At 45.5% G+C, this 23,693-nt stretch overlaps 1 protein-coding gene across 1 annotated transcript in view; it reads right to left on the reverse strand.

The window, feature by feature from the left end:
• FOXK2 (forkhead box K2) overlaps positions 1 to 23,693 on the reverse strand; it is a 78,749-nt gene that overhangs the window by 18,621 nt on the left and 36,435 nt on the right. The window contains exons 2-4 of the mRNA XM_070561296.1: positions 11,419 to 11,613; positions 7,848 to 7,995; positions 5,236 to 5,382 (exon numbers count right to left, since the gene is read on the reverse strand). Coding sequence (XP_070417397.1) covers positions 5,236 to 5,382; positions 7,848 to 7,995; positions 11,419 to 11,613 — 490 coding nt within the window. The remainder of the gene's footprint in view (positions 1 to 5,235; positions 5,383 to 7,847; positions 7,996 to 11,418; positions 11,614 to 23,693) is intronic.

Raw genomic sequence — 23,693 nt, forward strand, 5'->3', positions numbered from 1 at the left:
CGGGGGGTGGAGGAGCTCTTGGGCTGTGACCCCTCCACAGGAGGGAACCAGAGGTGGCCACATGGCTTCTATGGAGGAAAGGACACAAGGACAGAGGCACTGTGAATAACATGGGAGGAGGTTCCAGGGGGCCAGGAAGGGAACTGGGGAAGGGGAGGGGTGAGAAATCCACACCACAGGGAAAGAGGCTATTTCCAACAGGAAAAATGTCAACTTCCATCCTTTTTCCAGGTAGGAAACCAAAGACTATCACTGGTCATTCGACCTCTCCCTGTTTGGAGATTAACAGAGTCAAGATAAGCCAATCCTTTAAAATACTTTTTTGAACACAGAATTAGCTTACAGAATTAGCTTACAGAATCGGTCATGGCCATTTAAACAAATTAATCCAGTATAAAGTATTTTGCAAACCAACGAAACAGAAAAATGAGCCAAAGATTGAGAAGTAATACTGACATTATCTTCTGGTAATAGAGCACTTTGCAAAATACTTCTATGAACAATTTTTATTTGATCCTCACAATAATGTCTAGGCACACAGAGAAAATTTCTCTCTCAACTCCCACTCCATTCTTCTATTACAAAAAGCTCAGTTCAGGGTTTATAGACGATTTGAGGAAAGCTCCCCACTGCAACCTGAATAACTGTTGGGGGCAAACCTGATCCTGAGACACCCCCCCCGAGAGGTCAGGAAAAGCTAGATAAAAGTCATGTGTTCAGATTATTTCATGCACTTAAGTTAATGTTTAAATTTAGAATTCATAAATTAAACTATTAAAGTTTCAAAATGGTAATAACTCAAGGTGAAATTTTGGGCTATCCAAAAATCATTTCTAAGTTCCCAAATTAACCTTCTAATAGAACTGCTAGCCACAGTCAGAAACGCTGAATTGCCAGAGGTAGCTCAGAAATCAAACCAGGTCAAATACTACTTTACACCCAATCCAAGTGCCTGTTCAAGTGCCACACCAGTCACAGGCCACAATCAGCACTGTTAACACCTGTGGACGTCAGTTACTTCATTGGCAACATGAAGGGGCTGGCTAGCTTGTGTCTGTGGTTTGTGAAATTATTTATAAATAAGTGTATTATACGAGATTTAGAATGTTTTAACAACCACAGATACTTGTTATGATGTTTCATCATAGAGTTTGGCTGATAACCAACCAATACCGTTCTATCAATTCCTCCAGAAAATCAAATTTGCCTGTTATTGGTGCCCCGTCCAAGAAAGAGAAGACAATCCTCCTCCAACTGCACTCAGACCTTTTTAAGTTCGAAGTAGAAGGTAGACTCCAACACTGGGGACTGCGAAAAGCAAAGTCAGACAATGACACCACAGGACACTCCCACTGTGAGCAAGGCAAGCCTTACAATGGCACATGAGGGTCAAGATCTCCTCTCACTGTGCTGTGGGGCCCTGGCTACCCTGCAGGAGCTCAGGAGTGACCACGAAACCGCAGTGCAAGACAATGTCTGAGGAGGGAGGTGACGAGTCCCTGCGTGAAGACTGAGGTAGAGTAGGTTCGTGTACATGTTGTCAGGAGGAAAAAGGGAAGTCAGCACAGTGGGAATCTGGAGGCAGGAAGTGCTGTTTCAGGGGACAGGGCACTAGGATTTCTACCCACTGATAAAGAGGGACAAGAGCAGGGTCAGCAACGTTGCTGTTCCATTACCCCTTACACCACCGACAAGCTGTAAAGTTCTTAGATCAGGGATTGCTGTTTTCTGTTCTGAAAACGTAACAGAACCCAGTCTGTGCCATCATAATTGGGTCTAACCTCTTCTACACTCTAGCGACAGTCCCAAGGGCAGAGAGGCCCAATTTATAAATGGTCATCTTTGATTTTCCAGCCAACAAGACTCTAGAAAATATGAGGAAGTAATAAGAGACAGTTAATGCAGACACAAACAGAATGAAGTAACTATATTTCTAAGGTAATTTAAGGCCTTTGTAATTTGATCAAATCTAGCTACATATATTAAAACCACAGTGATTCAGACTCCAGTGATTCAAAAATTATAAAGCATTCACAGAAAAGATGGGTTATTACTCTTTAAAACTAAATATGAAAAAAAGAATCTACAATACTGAGTACTTTCTCTTTCCCCTAATTCCCCCAATTGTGGCTGTGTTCCAGAATCTGCCATTGCTAAGCACCAGCCCCTCCCCTCTCCCGTCCCTGAAGACTGACTGCAGCTCAGCCCCCTCAGCTGAGGAAGGGGAAAGATGCAAAGCTGGTCACGTGTGCTTGTTCTGTGCTGTCCTCCCTGCTCTGTCTGTTAATCCCACTCAGCACTGAGCACTCTAGAGTGTATATTTTGCAGAGTAAGGACTTGTAAAGAAATTTATGAGAAGGAAACATGTCAAGTATCTTCCAGAAGTAGAACCCATGGTGGGTGGAGAGCACCTCCTCTATATTAAGAAACCAGCTCTGGTCCTCCCAGAGGCCGAGAGCCCCAGAATTCTCAAACTTTTCACAGTCAGAATAAATACCTCACTTCTGGGCTAGGTAAAATTATAAATGATAAATCATAAGAAAAGAAGACATTTGAGCATAAATATACAACCAAAGGAAAGAAACAGGCCATCTTTCCAGATAGGGCTACTCAGATCCTCTTGTTTTATCCTAGAATTTCCTCTGGATTAATCAAAAGCTCTGCCATGGGGAAATAGTGTAAATCACCAGAAGTCAGCCTGAAGGGCAGCTGCAGACTTCCATCTAGTGCTTAGAAAAGGTGTGGTGGGAGTCAACACACGTGCTCCTGGGACCTGATGCAGAGCCCAGGCTCAGGCACCCTGGGCCTCGTGCTCTGAGCAGCCCTGCCCCACTGCTGCGGCCTCTCCCACCTCACAGGCTGTTTTGGGGGCCGGCCAAGTGGTTAAGTTTACACGCTCTGCTTTGGTGGCCTGGGGTTTCGCTGGTTTGGGTCCTGGGCACGGATATGGCACTGCTTGTCAGGTCATGCTGAGGCGGCATCCCACATGCCACAACTAGAAGGACCTACAACTAGAATATACAACTATGTACTAGGGGGCTTTGGGAGAAGAAGGAGAAATAAATTTTAAAAAAAAAAAAAAAAGAAAGAAAGGGCTGTTCTAGTTAAGAGTTTTTTTTTCCTCTCTGAGGAAATGGGAATAAGGTCTTACACACACAGAGACATTAAATGCAGTCACTTTGGGAAGCGCAGCTCAGAGAATCTCATGACAGAAAAAGGGGACATGCAGGTCAGTACTGGGGACAGCTAAGGACTGCTGAGGACAGAAAGAAATCGAGAGTGCATGTCCATAAATTAAAGGGAGGGCTGGAGCAGGAAATCCCTTTCCCGCTAAAAAAGCTGCAGCCAGGTGTGAAATGTCCCAGGAGTGGCCTTAGGCGAGCAAGAGGTGCAGAGTCACTCTTATGGATCCTGATCTAAACAGAAAGGAAGATGTTTCAATAAAATCAAGTGTTAATGATAGTTCAACAGAGAGGTGTGCTTGACTTGCAGTTACATCTGTAACTCTCTGCTGAGTGGGCTATGAAGTCACTTCCAGGAGCCAGGAGAAATCAGTGCACGTGGGGGTCATGTCTGAGTGTTGCTCTCTGTGACCGTGGCCCCTGCTGACCTAACTCTCCAGCAGACGAGGCTAGATGGAGGTGGTCCCTAAGGCTGGCCTTCAGCCTCCAGACTTCTTTAGCAAGAAAGCCTTGAGGTGCCTGGAAGCAGTTCTCAAATAAACGGATGTTGGCAAACACAGGAAATGTGACCAGAAGGGAAGCAGGCCACTGAAAGTCGCCAGGCTTTTCAGAAATACTCATTCCCATAACGCCCAGTGAAGTGGCATTTCAAATCATCAGAATTCTGCACACACTGAGCTGCACTTAATTCCACCGCACTCCTCAATAGAATACTCTTGAGACCGTATCATTCGGTTCTGCTTCTTTTGTTTTACATTTTCTTTGAAGCACAACCTCACTGTTATAAATTAAAATATGGTAAATACCACTAGGATTTATTGTACAAAGTGTTAAGAGACCTGCCTGACAGCTGGTTTTGGAAGTTCTCTTCAAATCCAGCATCTTCCTCAGTGCCAACTAAGAAATGCTGCCTTGCTGTGAACAGGGAGGTAGGCAGGGCAGGTGCACACATTCCAGGCCAGGAGGGAGGCTGGGTCTTATTCTGTACCTTCCACAACTAAAGACTCTTATGCGACTAAAGACTCCTTACAAAGGAAATATTCAGGATGTGATTGGTAGACTGTTTTTATTACATGTTTACACATCTGCAGGTAGAAGAAAAAAGTTTTTACTCCCACCCCCATAACAATTGATAATGGTTATAGTTCAACAGAAACATTTTTCATTTTACTCACTAAGCCTCAAAGGAATCCTGTAGCCATTCCTGATTACTTAATGAATTCAAAATTTATAAATGTACATTTCTCCTCTCATTTGTTATGCTTTCAATACTTAATATTTCAAACTTGCCTTTTATGTACTGTCTGAATTAGTGAGGCTCTACTGGACATCCAGTAAATGGCCACGTATAACACAGATACACAGAACAAGAAAAAATCTACACAGTGTAAAGGTTTAAAAATTAAACTAAATGAAAAAGTTAAACAATGGAAATATTATGCACTGATTTAAAAGTGTCCCCTGAGGAGGCACGGGTTCCCTAGACAGTCTGGGACGGGCTGAAGCCCAGCTGGACAGCTTGGAAGGCTCCCCAGTTTAAACAGGGCAGCACTGCACTCATCTATTTTATACAGTGGCCAACTGGAGAAGATGGCTTTTGAAGAAAGCTGTGTGCAAGCTTCAAAACTCTACGTACATCATCAGATGTAGAGAAGGAAGATAGAAAAATGCTGAAGTAAAGGATGGGATGGGTTTTTAACTCTCCTTCATTTCAGATGTATGAAATGAACAGCACTGGTTGAAGAGGAAAATCTCACCCCAAGTCATGCCTTCCCTCCATGGAGACCACGACAGTAAAAAATGCAGATTGAGATTTTCTTCTAGAACCACTATTCCTTCCGCTTTGCACTAAGGAGGTCAGAACAAGCCTAGCAACAGCAGGCCTCTAACACTTGTTCATCTCTTAGCAAAAGAGAATCCCACTCATCTCATTCTACCTTCTTAACCTGTCCCCAAGTTAAATAAAACAGCAGCTTATTTTCCTCTCAGTTGTCAATCAGCATCTGTAAGACATGTAATAGAAATACTTAACAAGAAACTGAAATGTATTTACCTGCCAGCCCTTGTCCGCAGTCCTGTAGTACGGATAATTTTTAGTGATGTGCGTATAAATTCCATTTAGGGTGAGTTGTTTATCAGGAGCCATCGTAATTGCTTGTACGATTAATTGTGCATAGGAATAAGGTGGCTTTGAATCATCCTGTATTTAAGTTAAAAAAAAAAGAGAGCACTGAAGTTATCAAAATTTTTACTAAAATTCAGGATTCTTAGTGTTTTTAAGTATTCCTGTGATAATGCTTAATTTACCTTAAGTATAATTTGACTGGAGAGCATTTGGAAAATCTGGACGAAGAAAGAGGAAAAAACGTATAGTGGTGTGAAAAAGAGTATTAAAAACCACGTAAGGAGAAAATCCAATGGCAAAGTTGAAAAAACTAAGAAAAAGAGCAAAGTTGTTTGACCTCAGCAGAGTCCAGGGCAACACTCATTAAACCACGGCCAGAGGCCCGTCCCATGGATCTAACGGTAAACTGAAGAGTTGGGCAAGGCCAGTGATGGTGAGTGATGGAGTGAGTTGACGCTCCCTCCCAGGCCCTGGTGGGGTCCTTGTGTGTACAAGGAGACGGGCAAGAGTGCTCCGCACTGCAGGGTCAAAGTGATGATCACCCAGAACCACCAATGTCCACCAACAGAGGAGCTCCTCACAGAAGGAAACCGCATCCAGAGGTGAGCACCAGCCAGACGCAGGGTTCCTACACCAGGGTCTGGGGCCCTTGGGTAGGTACTGTTCTAGTGTGCAGGGCTGCTGTGCACACCAAAGCAGGCTAGCACCCCTGGTCCCAGCACACTCAAGGCCACCAGTGGCTCCTTCCATTGTGATGCCTCAGAACCCCACACACATGTGCACAAAGCCCACTAGGGGGTGTACCTCTGGTTGTGAACTGAGAAATGCATGTATCAACACGGATGAATGGCAAAAGGGGCAAAAGGTAACGTCAAATGCAAATAGTAAACTGCAGAAGAATACACTTAAGGTGATACTCCTCACATGAGGTTTAAAAATGAACAATTTAGAAACTGTTCAGGGAAAGATACAAATGGAGTAAAACAATAGACAGGCAGAGTATTGATGGATGGATAAGGAAGAAAGGCAGACGTGCCGAGGAAAAGAACGCAGGCTTCAACTGCACAGGTCATGCTTAGTCCTGACAGCCTGTGATGAGTACATGCTCTGTATAGAAATGCTGAATCACCTACAATCCCAGCACCTCACTTTTAAAGAGCTAATATTCCCCAAGCACGTAGGCCAGGCTCTGCCCTGTTTGCCCCACGAGTGGGCACACTCTGAGTTACAGGAAAGGGCCGGTGGAGTGGCTGAGCTGGAGTCTGTGCCAAGGGCAGAGCACAAAGCTTTCCTCATTGGGCTTGTGCTGTTTGATGTGTATCCTTGTTCTCTTTCTTCTATACATTTCTAAAAACTTTTTTTTATTGAAAAACATAACACAGCCAGGAAAGCCCCTAATACACCTGCATCAGAAGAAAACGAATTTTTGTAAAGTAAACATCACTACAGTCAACACTGGGTCAAGAGAATACAGCCTATATCCCAGAAGCTCCTATATGCCCCACTGGCCCACAGCCTATACCTCCCAGAGAGGCCACCATTATTCCTGACATTTTACAGTAATCACAATCTTGCTATGATTTATTAAAAGTTTTACCATCTAGGAATGCATTCTGAAACAATACAATTTAGTTTTGCCTGATTTTAAACAGGAAAATGGACAAAGGTGGACTCCTACAGCAGGTGCCCCTTTGTGCCTGTGCCCCTTGCCCACCACCCTGTGTGCAAGGCTCCTAGCTGCTGTTGGCAGATGGTGCATGGCTATGACTTAGTCATTCCCATGGCTGTACCATGTTCTACAGCGTGAATATATCACTTTTTATAAATATGTAAAGTAATACCATGCATAGTTTTGTTCTCTTTTTTCACTTAGCATTAAATTCAGAGCATATCCATATCAGTAAATACGTTGCATAATATTCCCTTATTTAATCATTCTTCCCTTGTGGAGCACTTAGGTTGCTTTCAATTTTGTTTTATAAACTTTTGTTTGAGACTTTCATCCATTTCCTTTAGACAAAGTCCTAGAAGGGGAATTACTGGGTCAAAGAATAAAAGTATGCAGGGTCACAGTGTGGACCATCAACAACTACTGTCCAAGAAGGGCACTAATGCGCCCCTTAAGGGGGGGGGGTGTGTGTGTGTGCACATGTGCGTTCAACCACCTTTGCGTGCACAACTTTCAGCATTTGGGACAGCAGAACTAAACTCCAGGAAAGGTTTCCTGGGACACAATGCAGGTCATCCCATGAGGACCAAGAGGTTCTCATGTACTCCAGTGTCTGCTCCGCTCTCAGCAGTTTGGCCCATAGCCGCCACTGGGGAGAGCCCAGTGCTAAATGACGGAAAGAATGCATTTACAAGACCCCAACACTAAGAACATGGTCTACAGTGACCCCACAACCAGACCACATCTGTTCAGCTGTGCACTTCTCAAAAGGCCCTGGTGCTGATGTTACTAGACATGCACACAACGAAGTGAGGACACCTGGCTACATCACAGCCCCCCGGTTCTGTTTCAAGGCTATAAAAACATTTACCTTTGGGCTGTCTCCACCTGAAGCTTCCTTTTCATTTTCTGGCTGTGAGCTGTCGGCCATTAAATTGAGGTCAGATGGTATCACACGGCCCATTTTGTATCCCGAAGACCCCGCTCCCCGGGGGCTGGATGGGCAGGAGTTTGCAGCACTGTGGATGAGGAAAGGTTGTTCCTATCAGTCTATTATAGTGTATACATCACACTGTGCTTCAATAACTGGCTCGAATTTCAGGGAAATCAAATTTAAGAAGAGACTATCAGTATCATCTATGGAAAAATGGACTCACTCATACTCTGTGAAATTTAAGACCACCTCAAGAAACACGTGGAAATTCGCTATTTGTTTCCATGTATCATCTCACGTAATCATAAAACAAACTCTCAAAGGAGTTGGTGGCTCACTTGTTTCACCAGTGAGGAAACTGAGGCTCAGGAGGGTTCCAGAACTTACCAAGGACACAGAGCACATGATCTGCTCATCCCCTCCCCACTGGGGAGCTGAGGACAGGCTGTGACAAAGGATGTGGCCTCCAGCTACACCAGAAATGTCAGGGAGAGTATGGAGAGAGGGGGAGGGCAGCCAGACTGAGAACAGGTCGTGTGGAAAGGGGATGAGGCCTTGGGCACAGACACACATACAAGCTGCAATGAGCCACTGGGAACACATGCATCAGATCAGTAAGGCAGCACCCAGAAAACAGAAGGAGGAACCCATTTTTAAACACACAGCTTTTTTTCAGAATGTAGGGCCGGGGCGCTAGGAATGTTCTGATTCTTGATTCTGTGATTACAGGCCATGTTCATTTGTGATAATTCACTGAGTTATACACTCAGTTTACGTTCCCTTTTCTCAACAGTACAGGCACATCTCGTTTTACTGAGCTTCGCAGATACTGCATCTTTTACAAGACACCCCACCAGCAAAAAGATTACAATTCACTGAAGGCTCAGATGATAGTTAGCATTTTTAAGCAATAAAGTATTTTCAAATTAAGGTATGTACACTGTTTTTTAAGACATAATGCTACTGCACACTTAGACTACAGTATAGTACGAACATAGTTTTTATGTGCTCTGGGAAACCAAAAAATTTTCATGACTTGCTTTATTGCAATATTTGCTTGATTGTGGTGGTGTGGAACCAAACTTACAATATCTTTGAGGTTGGCCTGCATCATACTTTAAAAAAGAGAATGAACTATTGAAATGGAAGGATACCAGGATAAGAATGCATAAAAATCCCGTAAGTTATAGAACAATACGTATAGTCACAACTCATTTGTATCTGAGGGAAAAAAAGACAAGTATTACAAATGTATACAAAATTTCTGGAAAAAATATCTAAGAAACAGTAGTTACTTCCAAAACCTGAACTGGAAGGAGGGGCCCAGGAGGTGGAGAGGGAGGGCCCTGAACCCTCTATAGCACCTCTTAGACTCCCTACCATGAATATGCACCATCAGTATACACACTCACCCATTAAACAAGTGTTTACTGCATGCCAGGAACAACTCTTAAAGCAATGGAGAGAGACAGGAATGAGAAAGACAGCAGGACTGCACTCACGGACCTCATGCTTTAGGATCTTAAAAACTAACTAATATTTAAAAAGTGTCAACCTGGGGAAGGTGAGTGACCTGCTGGCTGGAGGATGGCTTTGGAAAGGCAAGTGTGCACCACCCACTGCTCACAGTCAGGCCTCCACTCTGCCATCTCACCCAGCAGAGGTGTTACATTTGTCAACACTGCCAATAACAAGAATGTCAAGGGGTGTGGTGGGGGGACAAGCAAGGAAAATAGGGTGAAAAAGGAACAGAGGGTGAGGAGAGGCTGTGTCAGGAGCTGATCCAAACTACAGTTTCCAACCACCAACCCCACTCCCTGAATGCCGAGGGAACTTTCTGTCTCCACGCTGCTTGTCCAGTGCCTCGGTAAACCCACCTCCAAGGTTGCTGCTCCTATTATGAACTGCTATCCCACTTGCTAAACATGGGCTTTTGAGCTCCTCTGTGAATTCCGCATACTTTCCACAAAGCGCTGAATAAAAACCTTGCTGTGGCATTGCTGGCTCTTGCCTACCCACTGGCATTCTTACTATCTGGTCCATTTAGTCACATGCAGACGACTTCAACCAAGTGAGAGAGACAGAGGCAGCTTCCCCAGCAGAGCAGCCACAGGAGAAGGGGCCTGATGTCAACAGCAGCTGCATGCCCACAGCGCCAAGTAGAGGACAGTAGCCAGAGCCCAGCAGGCCACTACCTCCATTTAACCAATAAACGCAAGACAGACACCTTTCCAGAAGGCCTACTACTGATGCTGGTTTTTAAGATAAGAAACAGAAGTACCAATACAATATTAAAGGCATAATCCAGAGCTGCCAGAGTTCTCTTTATGCCCTCACTTCGCTCTGCCTTACACAGGGGCAACTTGGGAGGACAAGACAAACCCTTCCCACCTCCAAGCCTCACCCTGTGCATAGACCTGGACAGCAAGAGCCTGACTCCAGAGAGAAGCAAATGTGTTCACGTCAAGCCTAAGTCTAACATTACTTACAGCTAAGAAGACGCCCAAATACACAGCCACTCTTCTAGGAGTCAACAGAACATAAAAGGATTGATCCATCTGAGCCTTGCCCCACGGTCACAGAGGCCCCGTGGTCACAGTGGAGCTCTGCTTCAACCACAGGCCGCAATCTAACCCACACCAAGAACACTGCAGGGTCCCAGGACTGTTCTTCACCCGACCCTCCGCTCCTGTCCTGAGAGCTTGGCACAACCTGACCGTCATGCGCTGGCTCCAGGTTCCGCTGTAGAAGCCACCTCCTCTGCTTCCTGAGGCACCCAATTTCTCTTAGGATATCACGACAAACATAAGTGTGTCACTTCACTGTGGTCAAACTCATCAATCCAAAATACAAATCATCCAAATTTACATGAAATTGTAGCATATTAAAAAAAACAAAATTTTTTTGGTATGAAAATGAAAACCTATCTCAGACTTTAGATCAATATGACAAATTATCTGCCCCTTCAACTTATACTCAAATAAAAAGAGTCCATAAGTAAAAACCAGGAACATTTGGGAACTGTGTTTCATAACACAAGAAACTGAGAGCAGACAGTGCTTGGAAACTGAATGGTATTTTTTTCCTGCTTTTTCTCCCCAAACCCCCCTAGTACATAGTTGTATATTTTAGTTGTGGGTCCTTCTAGTTGTGGCATGTGGGATGCCGCCTCAGCATGGCCTAATAAGTGGTGCCATGTCCGCGCCCAGGATCCGAACCAGGGAAACCCTGGGCCACCCAAGCGAAGCACACGAACTTAACCACTCGGCCACGGGGTCGGCCCCCTAAATGGTATTTTAAGTGCCCTCAGTGTCTCCTTCTCCAAGTACATCCAGCCCCAGAGAATGGAGAAGGCGCTGCTGTGTGCTCCTGACTGTCACTGTTACTTATGACGACTTCTAAAAGTACCCAGGCAGAATGGCTGAAATTTGGACATGGTCATGTACATCACAGCATGCATGTCCCCCAACCCCACAGTGACTCCCACCCACCACAGAAGCTGCCATACCTGATGGTTCCCGTGGGGGAGGGGAGGGGGCTGATGAGGTGGGCCATGGTGTCTGGAATGTTGATGGTCAGGGGCGAGATGTGAGCCTGCACGGGCTTCACCGGGGACTCGGGTGCCTCCTGCTTCTCCCTCTTCTCGCTGGACAGGGCAGTGAACGTTATCTTGATGTTTGTGCTCGGGAACCTGAACGTGCACCTGCAAAAGAAAAGTCAACTGTCAGTGCCCATCTTCTGGACCAGAGGACTAGGTGTCCCACCTAGAGCAGGAAGCAGAGCCCTCGTGTCCCCAGATGCACTGAAGCCTTGTCTTGTGTGGAAGAGTCCTCCAGAAGTCCACTTTAAGCTCATCTCACGTTACGAGTCGCTTAATGAATGAAACCACAAACGTGGCATTTTATGACTTTAAAATATTAGTAAACAAAAATACTTAGACCAGCCAAATAAGAAAACAAAAGTAGAGTAGACTCAAAAAAGATTCAAATACCACTTAATGTGCATTACTCCTTTTAAAATAATTATACAAATATGTTTTAGGTCATACAGTAGATTTAAAACCACTTAGTATGCATCATTCCTTTCAAAATAAATATATAAATATATCTGAGTCAGTAAGCAGCAGACAATTTTGCAGCTATTTCTTATTTAAGAAAGAAAAATCATTCCTTTTCTTTTACAAAAATCCTATCACCTTATTCACTGAGCAAACAAGAGCCAGAGATAATAAATGTCAGGGGAAAAGATTTAGAATTTAACACTCTGGTTCACCTTTAATGTAGCTTGTTTGACATGACTTAAGTATATTTATTAAAAAAAAAAAAAGTACTGCAAGGCAAACACCTTCAAAGAGTAAAATTTTAAAAAAAGCTCTGTAGACTCATGGTCTCTGAGTTGAAATTTCACACCCAGTTAAACACTTCCTGATTTGTGTATATATAAAGGGCCAAACAACCTGCCATGGTGCTCAGCTGACCTCAGTGTGGCCACTCTGGAACACCCATACAGTGGTCAGCTCTGTCCTCCTTAGGTGCCCACGAATGAAGGGTCCAGCACGTGGAGGTAACACGTTCCTCCCAGTTCCAGTAACATCTTTAAGGTGATATTTCCTAACACTTTAACTGGGGCAAGAAAGGATGCCACTCGGCAGGGTTTTAACACTGGCTGCCTGGCATCCCCGCTCCCCCACTCTCTCTCCTTTGAATGCACTGCCAGCAGGTTCCCTGCCCCTTTACTTCCCTGTAAGGCACAGCCAGTTAGTCCTCCACAGTCTCAGTGGACAGAGCAGAACCTGACAAGCCACCACCTCCTTCCTGAGGTCCGGCACCCACACCCTTCCCTGTTCCACCTCTAGGGGCTCCTTCTCAATCCTATACTGAACTCTCCTCCTTTACACTCCCAACACCCAATGTCCCAGGCTGAGATTACAGCTTCTGGGCTTCTCCATCCTCATTCACTCCCTGGACAAGCTCATCCAGGACTGTGATCTTCAATTCCAGACACACCTGAATGACTCCAAAATCCACATTTCCTGTACTCTGGAACACATCTCCCACTGCTTTCTCCATGCCTCCCTGTGCACGGGCCTAGACCTGGTACTGGCTCCTCCCTAGCACCCTGTCTGGCAGTGAGTGGCATCATCCAGGTGCTCAGGCCAGAAACCAATACTCGTCCCATCTACCTGCTGGTATCATCAGCTCTCACCTTCAAAACACGCCCATAATCAGAACTGAAAACATCCGCTCTGCCAGACACCCTACTAAGATACTGAAAAGACAAGCCACCTTCTCACCTTGTTTACCTTCTAGGAGAAAACTTTTACAAATCACAAATCCCACAAAGAAGTCGTATCCAGACTGTAAAGAAGATCTAACTAAAGACAAAAGTAAGAAAACAAACAATCCACTTAGAAAATGGGCAAAAGACTTGAAAAATACTTCACCAAGAATATACAGATGGCAAGTAAACACATAAAAAAAGACATTCCACATCACTAGTCGTTAGGGCAACACAATTAAAGCTGCCATGAGACACCACTAAATATCTATTAAAATGGGTAAAATTTAAAAGACTGACAACACCAAGCAATCGTGAGGATGTAGAGAAATACATCTCTCTCACAGTGCTAGTGGGAAGGTAAAACTATACAGTCACCAGGAAATCAGTTTGGCAGTTTCTCATAAGTTAAACATACACGTATCATACAACCAAACAACTGCATTCCTGGGTATTTACCCAGGAGAAATGAACACCTACATTCACACAGAAACCTGCACACGAGTGTTTGAAGCAGCTTTATTCATAACAGGCAAACACTGGAAATCAATCCAATATCCTTCAACGAGAGAACAGCTAACAAACTGTGGTTCATCCACATGTGGGAACATAACTCAGCAGAAAAGGGGAACGAACTATTGATACAACAACCACTTTACAGGGTATCGTCCTGAATGAAAAGAGCCAGTCCCCAAAAGTTACATCCTGTATGATCCCATTTACATAACATCCTTGAAATGACAATCACAGACTTGGAGAGCAGCCAGGTGGTGGTCAGGGGTTGGGGGAAGGGTGTGTGGCCCCAAAGAGGCTGCCCCAGGGAGTCCTCTGTATGATGGATCTCTACCATCAATCTCTACCATAATATGGTTCTGTGACATGTTGTCACATGTACATGTCTGCATGTTTACCATAATACGGTTGCACAGACCTGTACATGTGACAACATGTCACAGAATGACAAAGACACACCAAAACCCAATGCATGCAGAAAACAGTGGGAAAACCCATTATCTCTATAGTCCCAAACCACTAGTTCCCACACCTCCACCTCAGTCTGCTCCTCCGCAGTGGTTCTCAGCCCCCAGGGACACTGGGCAGTGTCTGAAGACACACTGGCATCAAGTGGGTGGAGGCCAGGCAGGGATGACACCAACACCTGTCGACAAAATATCCATAACCAATCTATAAATGAAAATTGGGGTGGGTTTATTCTGAGTCAAATATGAGGACCATATAGCCTGGGGCCTTCCCTCCCCGAGGAAGGAAGGGCACCAAAGAAGTGGGGTGTACAGAGTGGTTATATACCCTCAAAGAACATGTTTGACAGCTTACTGAATGTCCCTTTTGCAACAGTCACAAGACTGCTCTGTTGGCACAGCGACTGATGGATACATCGGGTGGCAGGTCTGCTGTCTGGAGCTGGGTGGTCACAGGTGAGTGCAGCAATCAGTTCCTAGCCTAGACAAAAATGCTTACCCTTAAGGAAATGCCAATGTGGGGGAAGTTGCACCTTTATCTTAAGGCCATCTGTTCTTGTCTTTGGGACATAGCAAATGCTTAAAGCAGATGTACAACGCATGCTCAACAGCCATGTCAGGCCCTTTCGGAAAAACAAAGTCAGGCTGAATTAGGTTTACACCAAATGGCTTCCTCATCTACTCCAATATATCCTATTGTTTACCATTTTTCTTTGTTACACCCCACTGCGCATGGACAGCCCCACCACAGAGAGGAGATGCCCCAGGCATGTCCCAACACCTCCTGCCCAGTCCTTCTCTCAGGTTCCCACCTAGTCTGTTTGCACCCAGGAACCAGAGTTGAGTTTCTAAACAGCAAGATCTGCAGGTGGTGTTCAATGATACAAAAGGGCCATCCCTCCTGCCCTCAGGCACAGCCCCTTCCTTTATAAGGTCCCCTGAGTGCCGTCCTTCCTCTGCTCCCAACTCCCCAGAGGCTCCCACCCAACTCTGGGTGGGTCAGACCCCATGCCCTCACGTCTTGTCCCTTCCTCCCCTTGCTTGCTGCATATGGTTCCCCTCCCACACCTTACCCACCTATCCAGAAGCCTTCCCTGACCGCTCTGCCTTGTTCTTCATTTCACTGTGGCCATGTGACCTGCATTTGCTTACTGTCACCCTCAACGGCATGCAAGCTCCATTAGATCAAAGCCCTTCCCTGCTGGGGTCACTGACATAACCTGGAGCCCAGAAGAGTCCCTGGTATATATACAGAGTAGGCCCTCAACAGACACTTGCTGAGTTAATAAAACAGGGCCCAGTTTCATATATTAAAAAGGTAATTAAAATAAGCAAATCACATGAATAAAACAAATGAGAAGCCCACAACTGAACACCTTGCAACTGCCTCATCACTAGCACAAGATTTGAATAATCAACTCTAGGCCTAGAAAAGAAGGCAATTAAGAACCGCACTGGCCAATAAATTTTTAGCACAACATATATGAAAACCATAGGAGTAAGGATAAGTTTCCTCCTTTTCCCTCCTAGGTAGACGGCAGTTTTTGTTTGGATTATCCAATGTTCTATGCCCACAAAAACTCCACTTAACATTCCTGAGCAAGCTGCTGTGTCAAATGGGAACTCAATCTGTTCCTGAGAAAGCCAGGAAGGGAGGTGAAGGCCAGGAAGGGAGGTAGAGCCCAGGGGCTTGCCCGTCCTGAATTGCACCATGGGAAAGATGGGACACCAGCAAGGCCTGGGTCACAGTGATGAACAGACGTGGGAAAATCCACGTGGCCTGGGCACCTTCTACACCTTCTTGGGTTTGAAAATAATGTAATATAGACACTGATCCTCTTATGTATAACAAGGTCTATTCTACATCCTTGCAAGTTATTAACTGAACCAACTAAAACCAGGAGTGAAAGAGAAACCTCCACTGGTGTTTAAGCGAAAGGAAACAAAAGAAGGAGCAAAGAAAAAGAAAGAACCAGTAAAACAAAAGATGCCAAAATGCTTCAAGCTGCACCACAAACAATACTGTTGAAAGCCTTAATTAAAAAGCAGTGGTGTCATGCTGGGACCCACAACATGCAGCAACAATTCAGGAGATTACTGTGTCTCCACTAAAAACACAACGCCAAGGTCAAAAAAGCTATCCAAAGTCTGCCAAGAGCAAAGATCAGAAACAATTTGTGTTAAGTGGCATTCAATGTTTGTTTTCAAAGAAAATGGGTCTGCTGCCAGGTGTTTCCATCCCACTCAATCTGACCCCCTAGCTCCAGACAAAAGTTACTTACAGACTCATCCACTGCATCAGGACACAAACTGCCCAGTACATATGGTGGCAGTCACCTCTGAGACAGTGGCAGGAAGGCTGGCCTGGAAATAGGGTTCTACCAGGATCTGTGAGCCACCCAAGGCTCCAGCCAGGACTCAAGCAAATCATCTCCTGGGTCCTCCTCGCAGGGAACCAACCAAACACAATTAACACCAATCTGTTACGGTGGCATAACAGTGGACCCAGGGGCAGAAACCAGGTGGGACATCGGCAACGCTCTCTTTCTCATTATCACAAGGGGGCCCTGCCCTGTGTGTAGACCCTAAGCAAGGCCAGCATGGCTCTGCTCTCCTTGATAGACTCTTTAGACACAACGAGAAGACATAACTTAGGATCACGGGCCAATGGGTGCCCTTTGGGAGCCAAGGAGCCCAGTAAGACAGAAAGACAGGGCCTTGTGAGCCAGTAGAGTTTTGGAAGCAAGTAACTGAGAGAGAAGGAAAGATGAACAAGAATAAGCATCAAGAGCGTAACTTACGGAAATCAAAACTTGCTGAAAAACTGTACTTATCAACTTGTTGTTAGTGCCTTTGGGTTGATCCTAACTCCCGGCGACCCTGTGGACAGCAGGGCGGAACCCTCCCTGGTCTTTTGGCACCATCCTCTCACCTTCCAGCGCTCTATGAGACAACGCTCCACTGCTAGTCATAGGGTTTTCACCGTCAATTTTTTTGGAAGTGGGTGGTCAAGTCCTTCTTCCTAGCCTGGAAGCTCCAGCGAAACCTGTCCACCATGAGTGACTCTGCTGGTATTTGAAATACCAGTGGCATAGCTTTCAACATCACAGCAAAAGGCACACAGCATGACAACCAACAGATGGGTAGTGTGGTTCCCTGACCAGGAAATGAAGCTGGGCTGCAGCGATGAGAGCACAGGATCCTACCCACTAGATCATCAGTATTTATCAATGTTGATGCTAAAGATACTTATTAAATCAAATTGATATGGTACTACTTTGCCATAGAGGTGAAAAACCACACAAAGTAAAAGTAAAAAATAAAATTAAACCAGTGAACCTTGAGTTAAGATTATCTGTAACACCCTTGGCAATGATTTTTTTAACCACATACAAGCAATTTGGGACAAAAGGTGTTTATCAAATCTGAATGGAAGCAAAACTGTTAGAGGACATGCCAGGAGACTGGGTTGTCATCCCCAAGACATTGTCTGTCAGGCCCCCGGTCCCTATGACACCTCTGACAGCTCCCAAGCCTCTGTCATCACCCACTTCACCAGGAAGCCTGGGCCGTCAGAACAAGCTGTGTCACCTGGCACGCGGGCCTCCAATCCTGCAGAGCAGTGACCTCTCTGTGTCTGTTTCCTCATCCACAAAACAGAGATGACAGCATCTCCCTCTTAAGCATGTCCTGAGGATTACTTCAAATATATTTATCAAACATTCAGATGTTTATTAAAATAGGAACTTCAGTCCCAATTCAAGATGTCAATACTGACTTTTCCTATGGATGGGCATCTGTTGCCAGCTGTGCTGTTTGTTCCACTGCCACCCTGAGAACTTACAGAAAGCCCAGCCTCAACCAGAGGAACAGCACACACCCCTGCCCGTCCTCCAAGCGCTGCAGAAGCAACACACAGCACTGTGCACAATTCCAAGAGGGGAACAGGAGAAAGGTGAGCTCTTCTGTCTCCCGGTATTTATTTTTGCGTTTCACAAAATAGGACCACACTCTCCAAGCTGGTTCTCAGCTTGCACTTTCCCCAAATGTCAGAGTCTGGGTACACAAAACCCAGCAGACTGCTGCCTTTGGGGCAGGGCACCACCACATGGAGGGCATCCTTCCTTTGTGCCTGATTCTCAACATTTCTAATTAAAGACAACCATCGATGCTGTCACATGGTCACCTCCACAGCACACGCAGCATCTGTAAACCTTGAGCTCCAAAGGCACACGTGGCGTCTAACATGAGGCAAGGTGCTGTGAGGCCCCCTGCTGACAGCCTCTGAAATACAGTGTGCGAGAGCATCCTGTCCTGTGTCCTGGCCATCACTGGACACTGCTGCCACCAACTCCACCCCCTGGACAGGTAAAAATGGGATCTCTGTGTTTTTATCTAAGAGTCAACATCTTCTCGTACATGTATGAGCCATGAAACAATTAAAAGCTACCCAGGTATCTTGGTAACTTTCTACTTTTTTAATCTGGGTTCTGATTACATCAGTGTGTTCCTGTTTGTGAAAATTCATTGAGGTATACATGTATGACATATGCACTTTTGTGCACATATAGTATACTTCAATACAGAGGGGTTTGTTTTGATTAAAAAAGCCATCTGTGTAGATGGATATAGAAATTAGCAAAATGTCAATAATGTGACAGAGGGTTCACAGAGTCATTTTCTATACTTTTGTGCTAACAATGGCCCATTTCTTTACCTGGATTGTGATTACATGGGTACCTATGTTATAATTATAACTGACTTTTCTATGTAGGTTATGTTCAAAGCAAAATACATTAAAACTGTTCTCAGGGGCCGGCCCCGTGGCCGAGTAGTTAAGTTTGCGCGCTCCACTGCGGCGGCCCAGGGTTTCACCAGTTCAAATCCTGGGCGCGGACATGGCACTGCTCGTCAGGTCACGCTGAGGCGGCGTCCCACATGCCACAACTAGAAGGACCCACAACTAAAAATACACAACCGTGTACCGGGGGGCTTTGGGGAGAAAAAGGAAAAATAAAATCTTTAAAAAGAACCAAAACAAAACTGTTTCCAAATTCTCTGCAGAGTCCAGGTAGCTAAAAAAACCCTTGTTCCTCTTTAGGGTGAGTGAGTGACTGCTGCTTAACTTTTCTAAGTTAGAAATAAGAAACAGTGCGATAATTTTGATTAGTTGTCTCATGAAACTAAAAAGAGCAGCAAAACACGAAGCTGAAGACAAACCCAGGTGAACGGATCCTCCTCGGACCTCTGAGTTCCTGATACCACCGCCAAGAAGCCTGGATTGCAGGGCTGGAAGACCCATCATGTCTGTACACTGGTCCACTTGCCTGCACCAGCTCCAAGCTGGCCAAAGCCCAAGGTGGCCTCTTCCCTAGCCCAGCAACTGACTCCCACGGAGCACTTCAGGTCAGGGTGAGGATGTGAGTGCCTGGAAGATACTGGACTAATGTGCAAAAGGAATGGCATGCTGCCATGTTCACACTTCTTATCATCACAATACCTAACATGGTGTGTTCTTAATGAAGCTCAGTATAAGAGTATGAATCTATTTATGAGACTATGAGAAATACGACAAAATAAAAAAGGAAAGGTAAAGATTAAGATTAAGAAAAGCAAGCCAGACAGCAGAAACTGGAATTGCAAATCCCTAAGTACAAAATAACCAGAAATGTGACTCACAAGAGAACAGCCTAGGGTGCTGAGCACCTGAGAAAGCGTGCACCTCTAACCCCAAATCAAAACTGAGGGTGGTAACACCACTGTTGATGGTTTCAAACTTACGTGAAGGACCCTGATAAAAATTACGTTTCCTTTACCTAAACAAATGTTAACAATTTTAATACAGATTCAGAGCTGCAAATATCCTTCTCTCACCTCTCTCTGATTCTCCTGCACTTGGTGAAAGACAGTTTTCTTGTTGGAATGGAAACTCTTACACATGAGACCTGCACACCAACAGCTTGGGTCTAAAGCTTTGAATTTACAGATTCCTAAGAAGCTGTAAGGACTCTGAAGACCTGTTATGTACAGAGCCAAGCCTTGCTGCAAACTTTAACATCACACAGCCATGCAGAAACAAGCCATATTTAAATGTCTCTAACCAAATAGAAAGTTAAATTTAGTGACGTGTGTATGCAAAATAAGTTCACCAATTAACCGATTAGTCAAATTCCTGCATTCCCTACAACCAGTTTTCAAAAAAGTGTATCAGAGCTGCTCACTACACATAACCTACCAACATGATAGGGTAAATGCCCCTTTCCAGAACAGGCTCTTGACTACAGGAGCTTCTTTAAGCAATGCCAATGGCGTGTGCACTTTTCAAGAGCTCATTACACATTCTGAGGTTGGGAGGCAAACAAGTCCAGCCTCTTCACACCCATACCCAAGAATCTGGACCTCATAAATGGAGACCTACAGGCAGACCCCTTGTTTCACACATGAGGTCACGGACCTGGAGGCATCAAGCAATAATGTCTGCCAGAAACCTGGATAACCGAAGCCACCCACTGTGGAATCAGGCCACTTCAGAGGTGCAGCTGGCCTCAAGAAGAGGTTGGTTCATGTGCCCTTCACCCTAGAGATGAGGAGATGAGGCCAGGAACTAAGGAGGGGAGAGGCAGGTCCGGCCCCCACAGTGCCACTCTGAAACCTAAGTGCAGCAGAGCTGCCTTCGGCCTTGGCACCCATGGACTGTGGAGGACAGCCAGCGCATAGCATCCCCCAGCCTCCTGACATCCTTCTCTCCCCCGGCACAGCTTACTCAGACAGACGTACTCCCTGAGTTGGAAAAATCTCCCCATGATGGGGCTCCATTTCTGCCTACTCAAAAAAACACATCTGAATACAAATCAGAGGGGCTGGCCCGGTGGCACAGTGGTTTAGTGCGCACGTTCCGCTCCGGCGGCCCGGGGCTTGCTGGTTCAGATCCCAGGTGCAGACATGGCACTGCTTGGCATGCCATGCTGTGGCAGGCATCCCACATATAAAGTAGAGGAAGACGGCACGGATGTTAGCTCAGGGCCCGTCTTTCTCAGCAAAAAGAGGAGGATTGGCATCAGTTAGCTCAGGGCTAATCTTCCTCAAAAAAAAAAAAAGAAAGGAAGAAAGAAAACAAATACAAATCAGAGTCATCAGGATAACTCTGGAGTTGCTCAGTTTTTTAAGAGTATTTCAGAAAATTTAACAAACTCTTTACAATTTGTTATTTTACCTAACTCAGGGACCTACACAGCACCTACTCAGTCTGGTGCCCTGCAGACGAGGAGACCACTCTAGAGGGAATCAGAGTAACTGCAATGGTGCAGGGGAGAGACCCGCAGACACTTCCCTTACGGTCACAGCACAAAGTGGCAGCAGTGTCTCCACTGTGGGGCGCTAAGAGGATACAACCTCACCCCTGGGTTTCCTGCTAAAAATAAGTAACCCAGATCTCACCAAGAGGAAACATCAGACAAATCCAAATTGAGGGGATTCTACAAAATAACTGGCCAGTCCTCTTCAAAAACATCAATGTCACGGAAGACAGCGAAAGGCTGAGGAACGGTCACAAAGGAAAGGAGCGTTTGATGCAGCGTGAGCCTACTCCAGAAAAAGGTCTTGTTTTTCTTTTGTGATGAAGGGCATCAGTAACGGATCGCTGAACTCTAAATAAGGTCAGCAGGTTAGATCCCAGTGTTATGTCAACACTACTTGGTGTTGGTACATGTGCTGAGGTTATGGTACAGAGTTTTTTTAGGAAATAACGTGGAAATATTTTACTGGTAAAAATGCATCATGTATGCAATTTACTTTCAAAATTTTTAGGGGGCCAGCCCCATGGCCGAGTGGTTGAGTTCGTGTGCTCCGCTTCAGCGGCCCAGGGTTTTGCTGATTTAGATCCTGGGCGCAGACATGGCACTGCTCATCAGGCCACGTTGAGGTGGCGTCCCACATGCCACAACTAGAAGGACCCACAACTAAAAATATACAACTATGTGCTGGGGGGGATTTGGGGATAAAAAAACATTTCAGAAAAAAAATAGATAAACCAAGTGTGGTAAATGTTAATATTTGGGGAATCCGGGAAAATGGGAATCGTCTGTTTTATTTTTGCAACTTTTCTATAAGTCTGAAGTAATTTCAAAGAAAAAGAAAAAAATGAGGAAACTTTCAAAACACCCAGCGCAAAGCTCGATGACCTAGGCCGTGCCACTCTGGATGTGGCTGGGCCTGGGCCAGGCTGGGAGCTATGTGTCATCAGCTATGATGAGGTGAGCACAGACACACTGTTTGGAAACCATTTTTCTCTTCCGGTGTCCATCTGTTTATATTTTACAGAAGTACCGGTCCATGACAGACCAGACCTTCACCAGGGACAGTCTGAGAGCTTTGCTCTGGAACACACTCTCATCATCATCTCTCTTCCGTGGAAGTCTATGGCATTTCAGAACCCCATCAATGGGGCGGCCTGGTAGCATAGCGGTTCACATGTTCCACTTCAGTGGCCCAGGGTGCACCAGATCCTGGGCTCGGACCCACATACCACTTATCAAGCCATGCTGTGGCAGGCATCCCACATACAAAACAGAGGAAGATGGGCACAGATGTTAACTCAGGGCCAATTTTCCCCAGCAAAAAGAGGATGATTGGTGGTGGATGTTAGCTCAGGGCTAATCTTACTCAAAAAGAAAAAAAAGGAATCCCATCATATTCTAAGGACAACTCTGTGAGACACCTGACACAGTTATGAAATGTCACCTCACTGCAAGTCTCAACTACTCCTGACCCTTATCCAGGGCCACTGTGTCCCTAATGGGCAGCCTGTGGGTAAGGACGGAAGTATGACCCCAGTTTGTATGTAGCCCGGGGTACGCAGAACAGTGTTAGGGCCACATTCACACATGTGACCCTGAGGCCTCTGCACTCTCGTTCACCCAGCACAGTTGACGTCTATTAAATCTACATCATCCCGTCACTGGGCTTCAGAATTATAACTCAACAATGTGTGGTTTGTGGTGACACCATACTCTGTACCTTGGATTTCCCCTCCCCTTGGAAGAATATTCATCCCATCCTAAATGCAGCAATATTCACACAGAACAGCACCTCCCAAACCATGTTTCTTCAGCACAGCACTGAGTGACACACTCAGCACAGGCTGAATGCTGCTGCAGTAACAGACAGCCCCAGATCCCTGGGTCACGACGAAGGTTTGTATCAAGCTTCTGCCATTCGCCCACTTTGTTAGAGGCTGCTCTGCTCCACATGCCTTTCACCCAGGTTGAGGAGGCAGCCCCATTTAGGACATTGCTGGTCTCAAGACAGAGAAAAAAGACAGAAGGAAGGAGCAAGTCCCATGGTCATGCCTGCAGTCAATGAGCAGGAGGGGCCCACAAGGAGGTCCTCCCCCACATGATACCACTTCCCTTGTGTTAGCAGTCCCAAAGGATGTCTGCAAAATCATTTCAAATCATTTCACCTATGCAATTAGCCACAGTCACTAAGCTGAGTTGCTGACCTGTTCTCTAAGGGAAGAAATGAGAGG

The sequence above is a fragment of the Equus przewalskii genome, chromosome 10 (genome assembly GCF_037783145.1).
Source record: "Equus przewalskii isolate Varuska chromosome 10, EquPr2, whole genome shotgun sequence".
In the NCBI taxonomy this organism is placed as follows: Eukaryota; Metazoa; Chordata; class Mammalia; order Perissodactyla; family Equidae; genus Equus; species Equus przewalskii.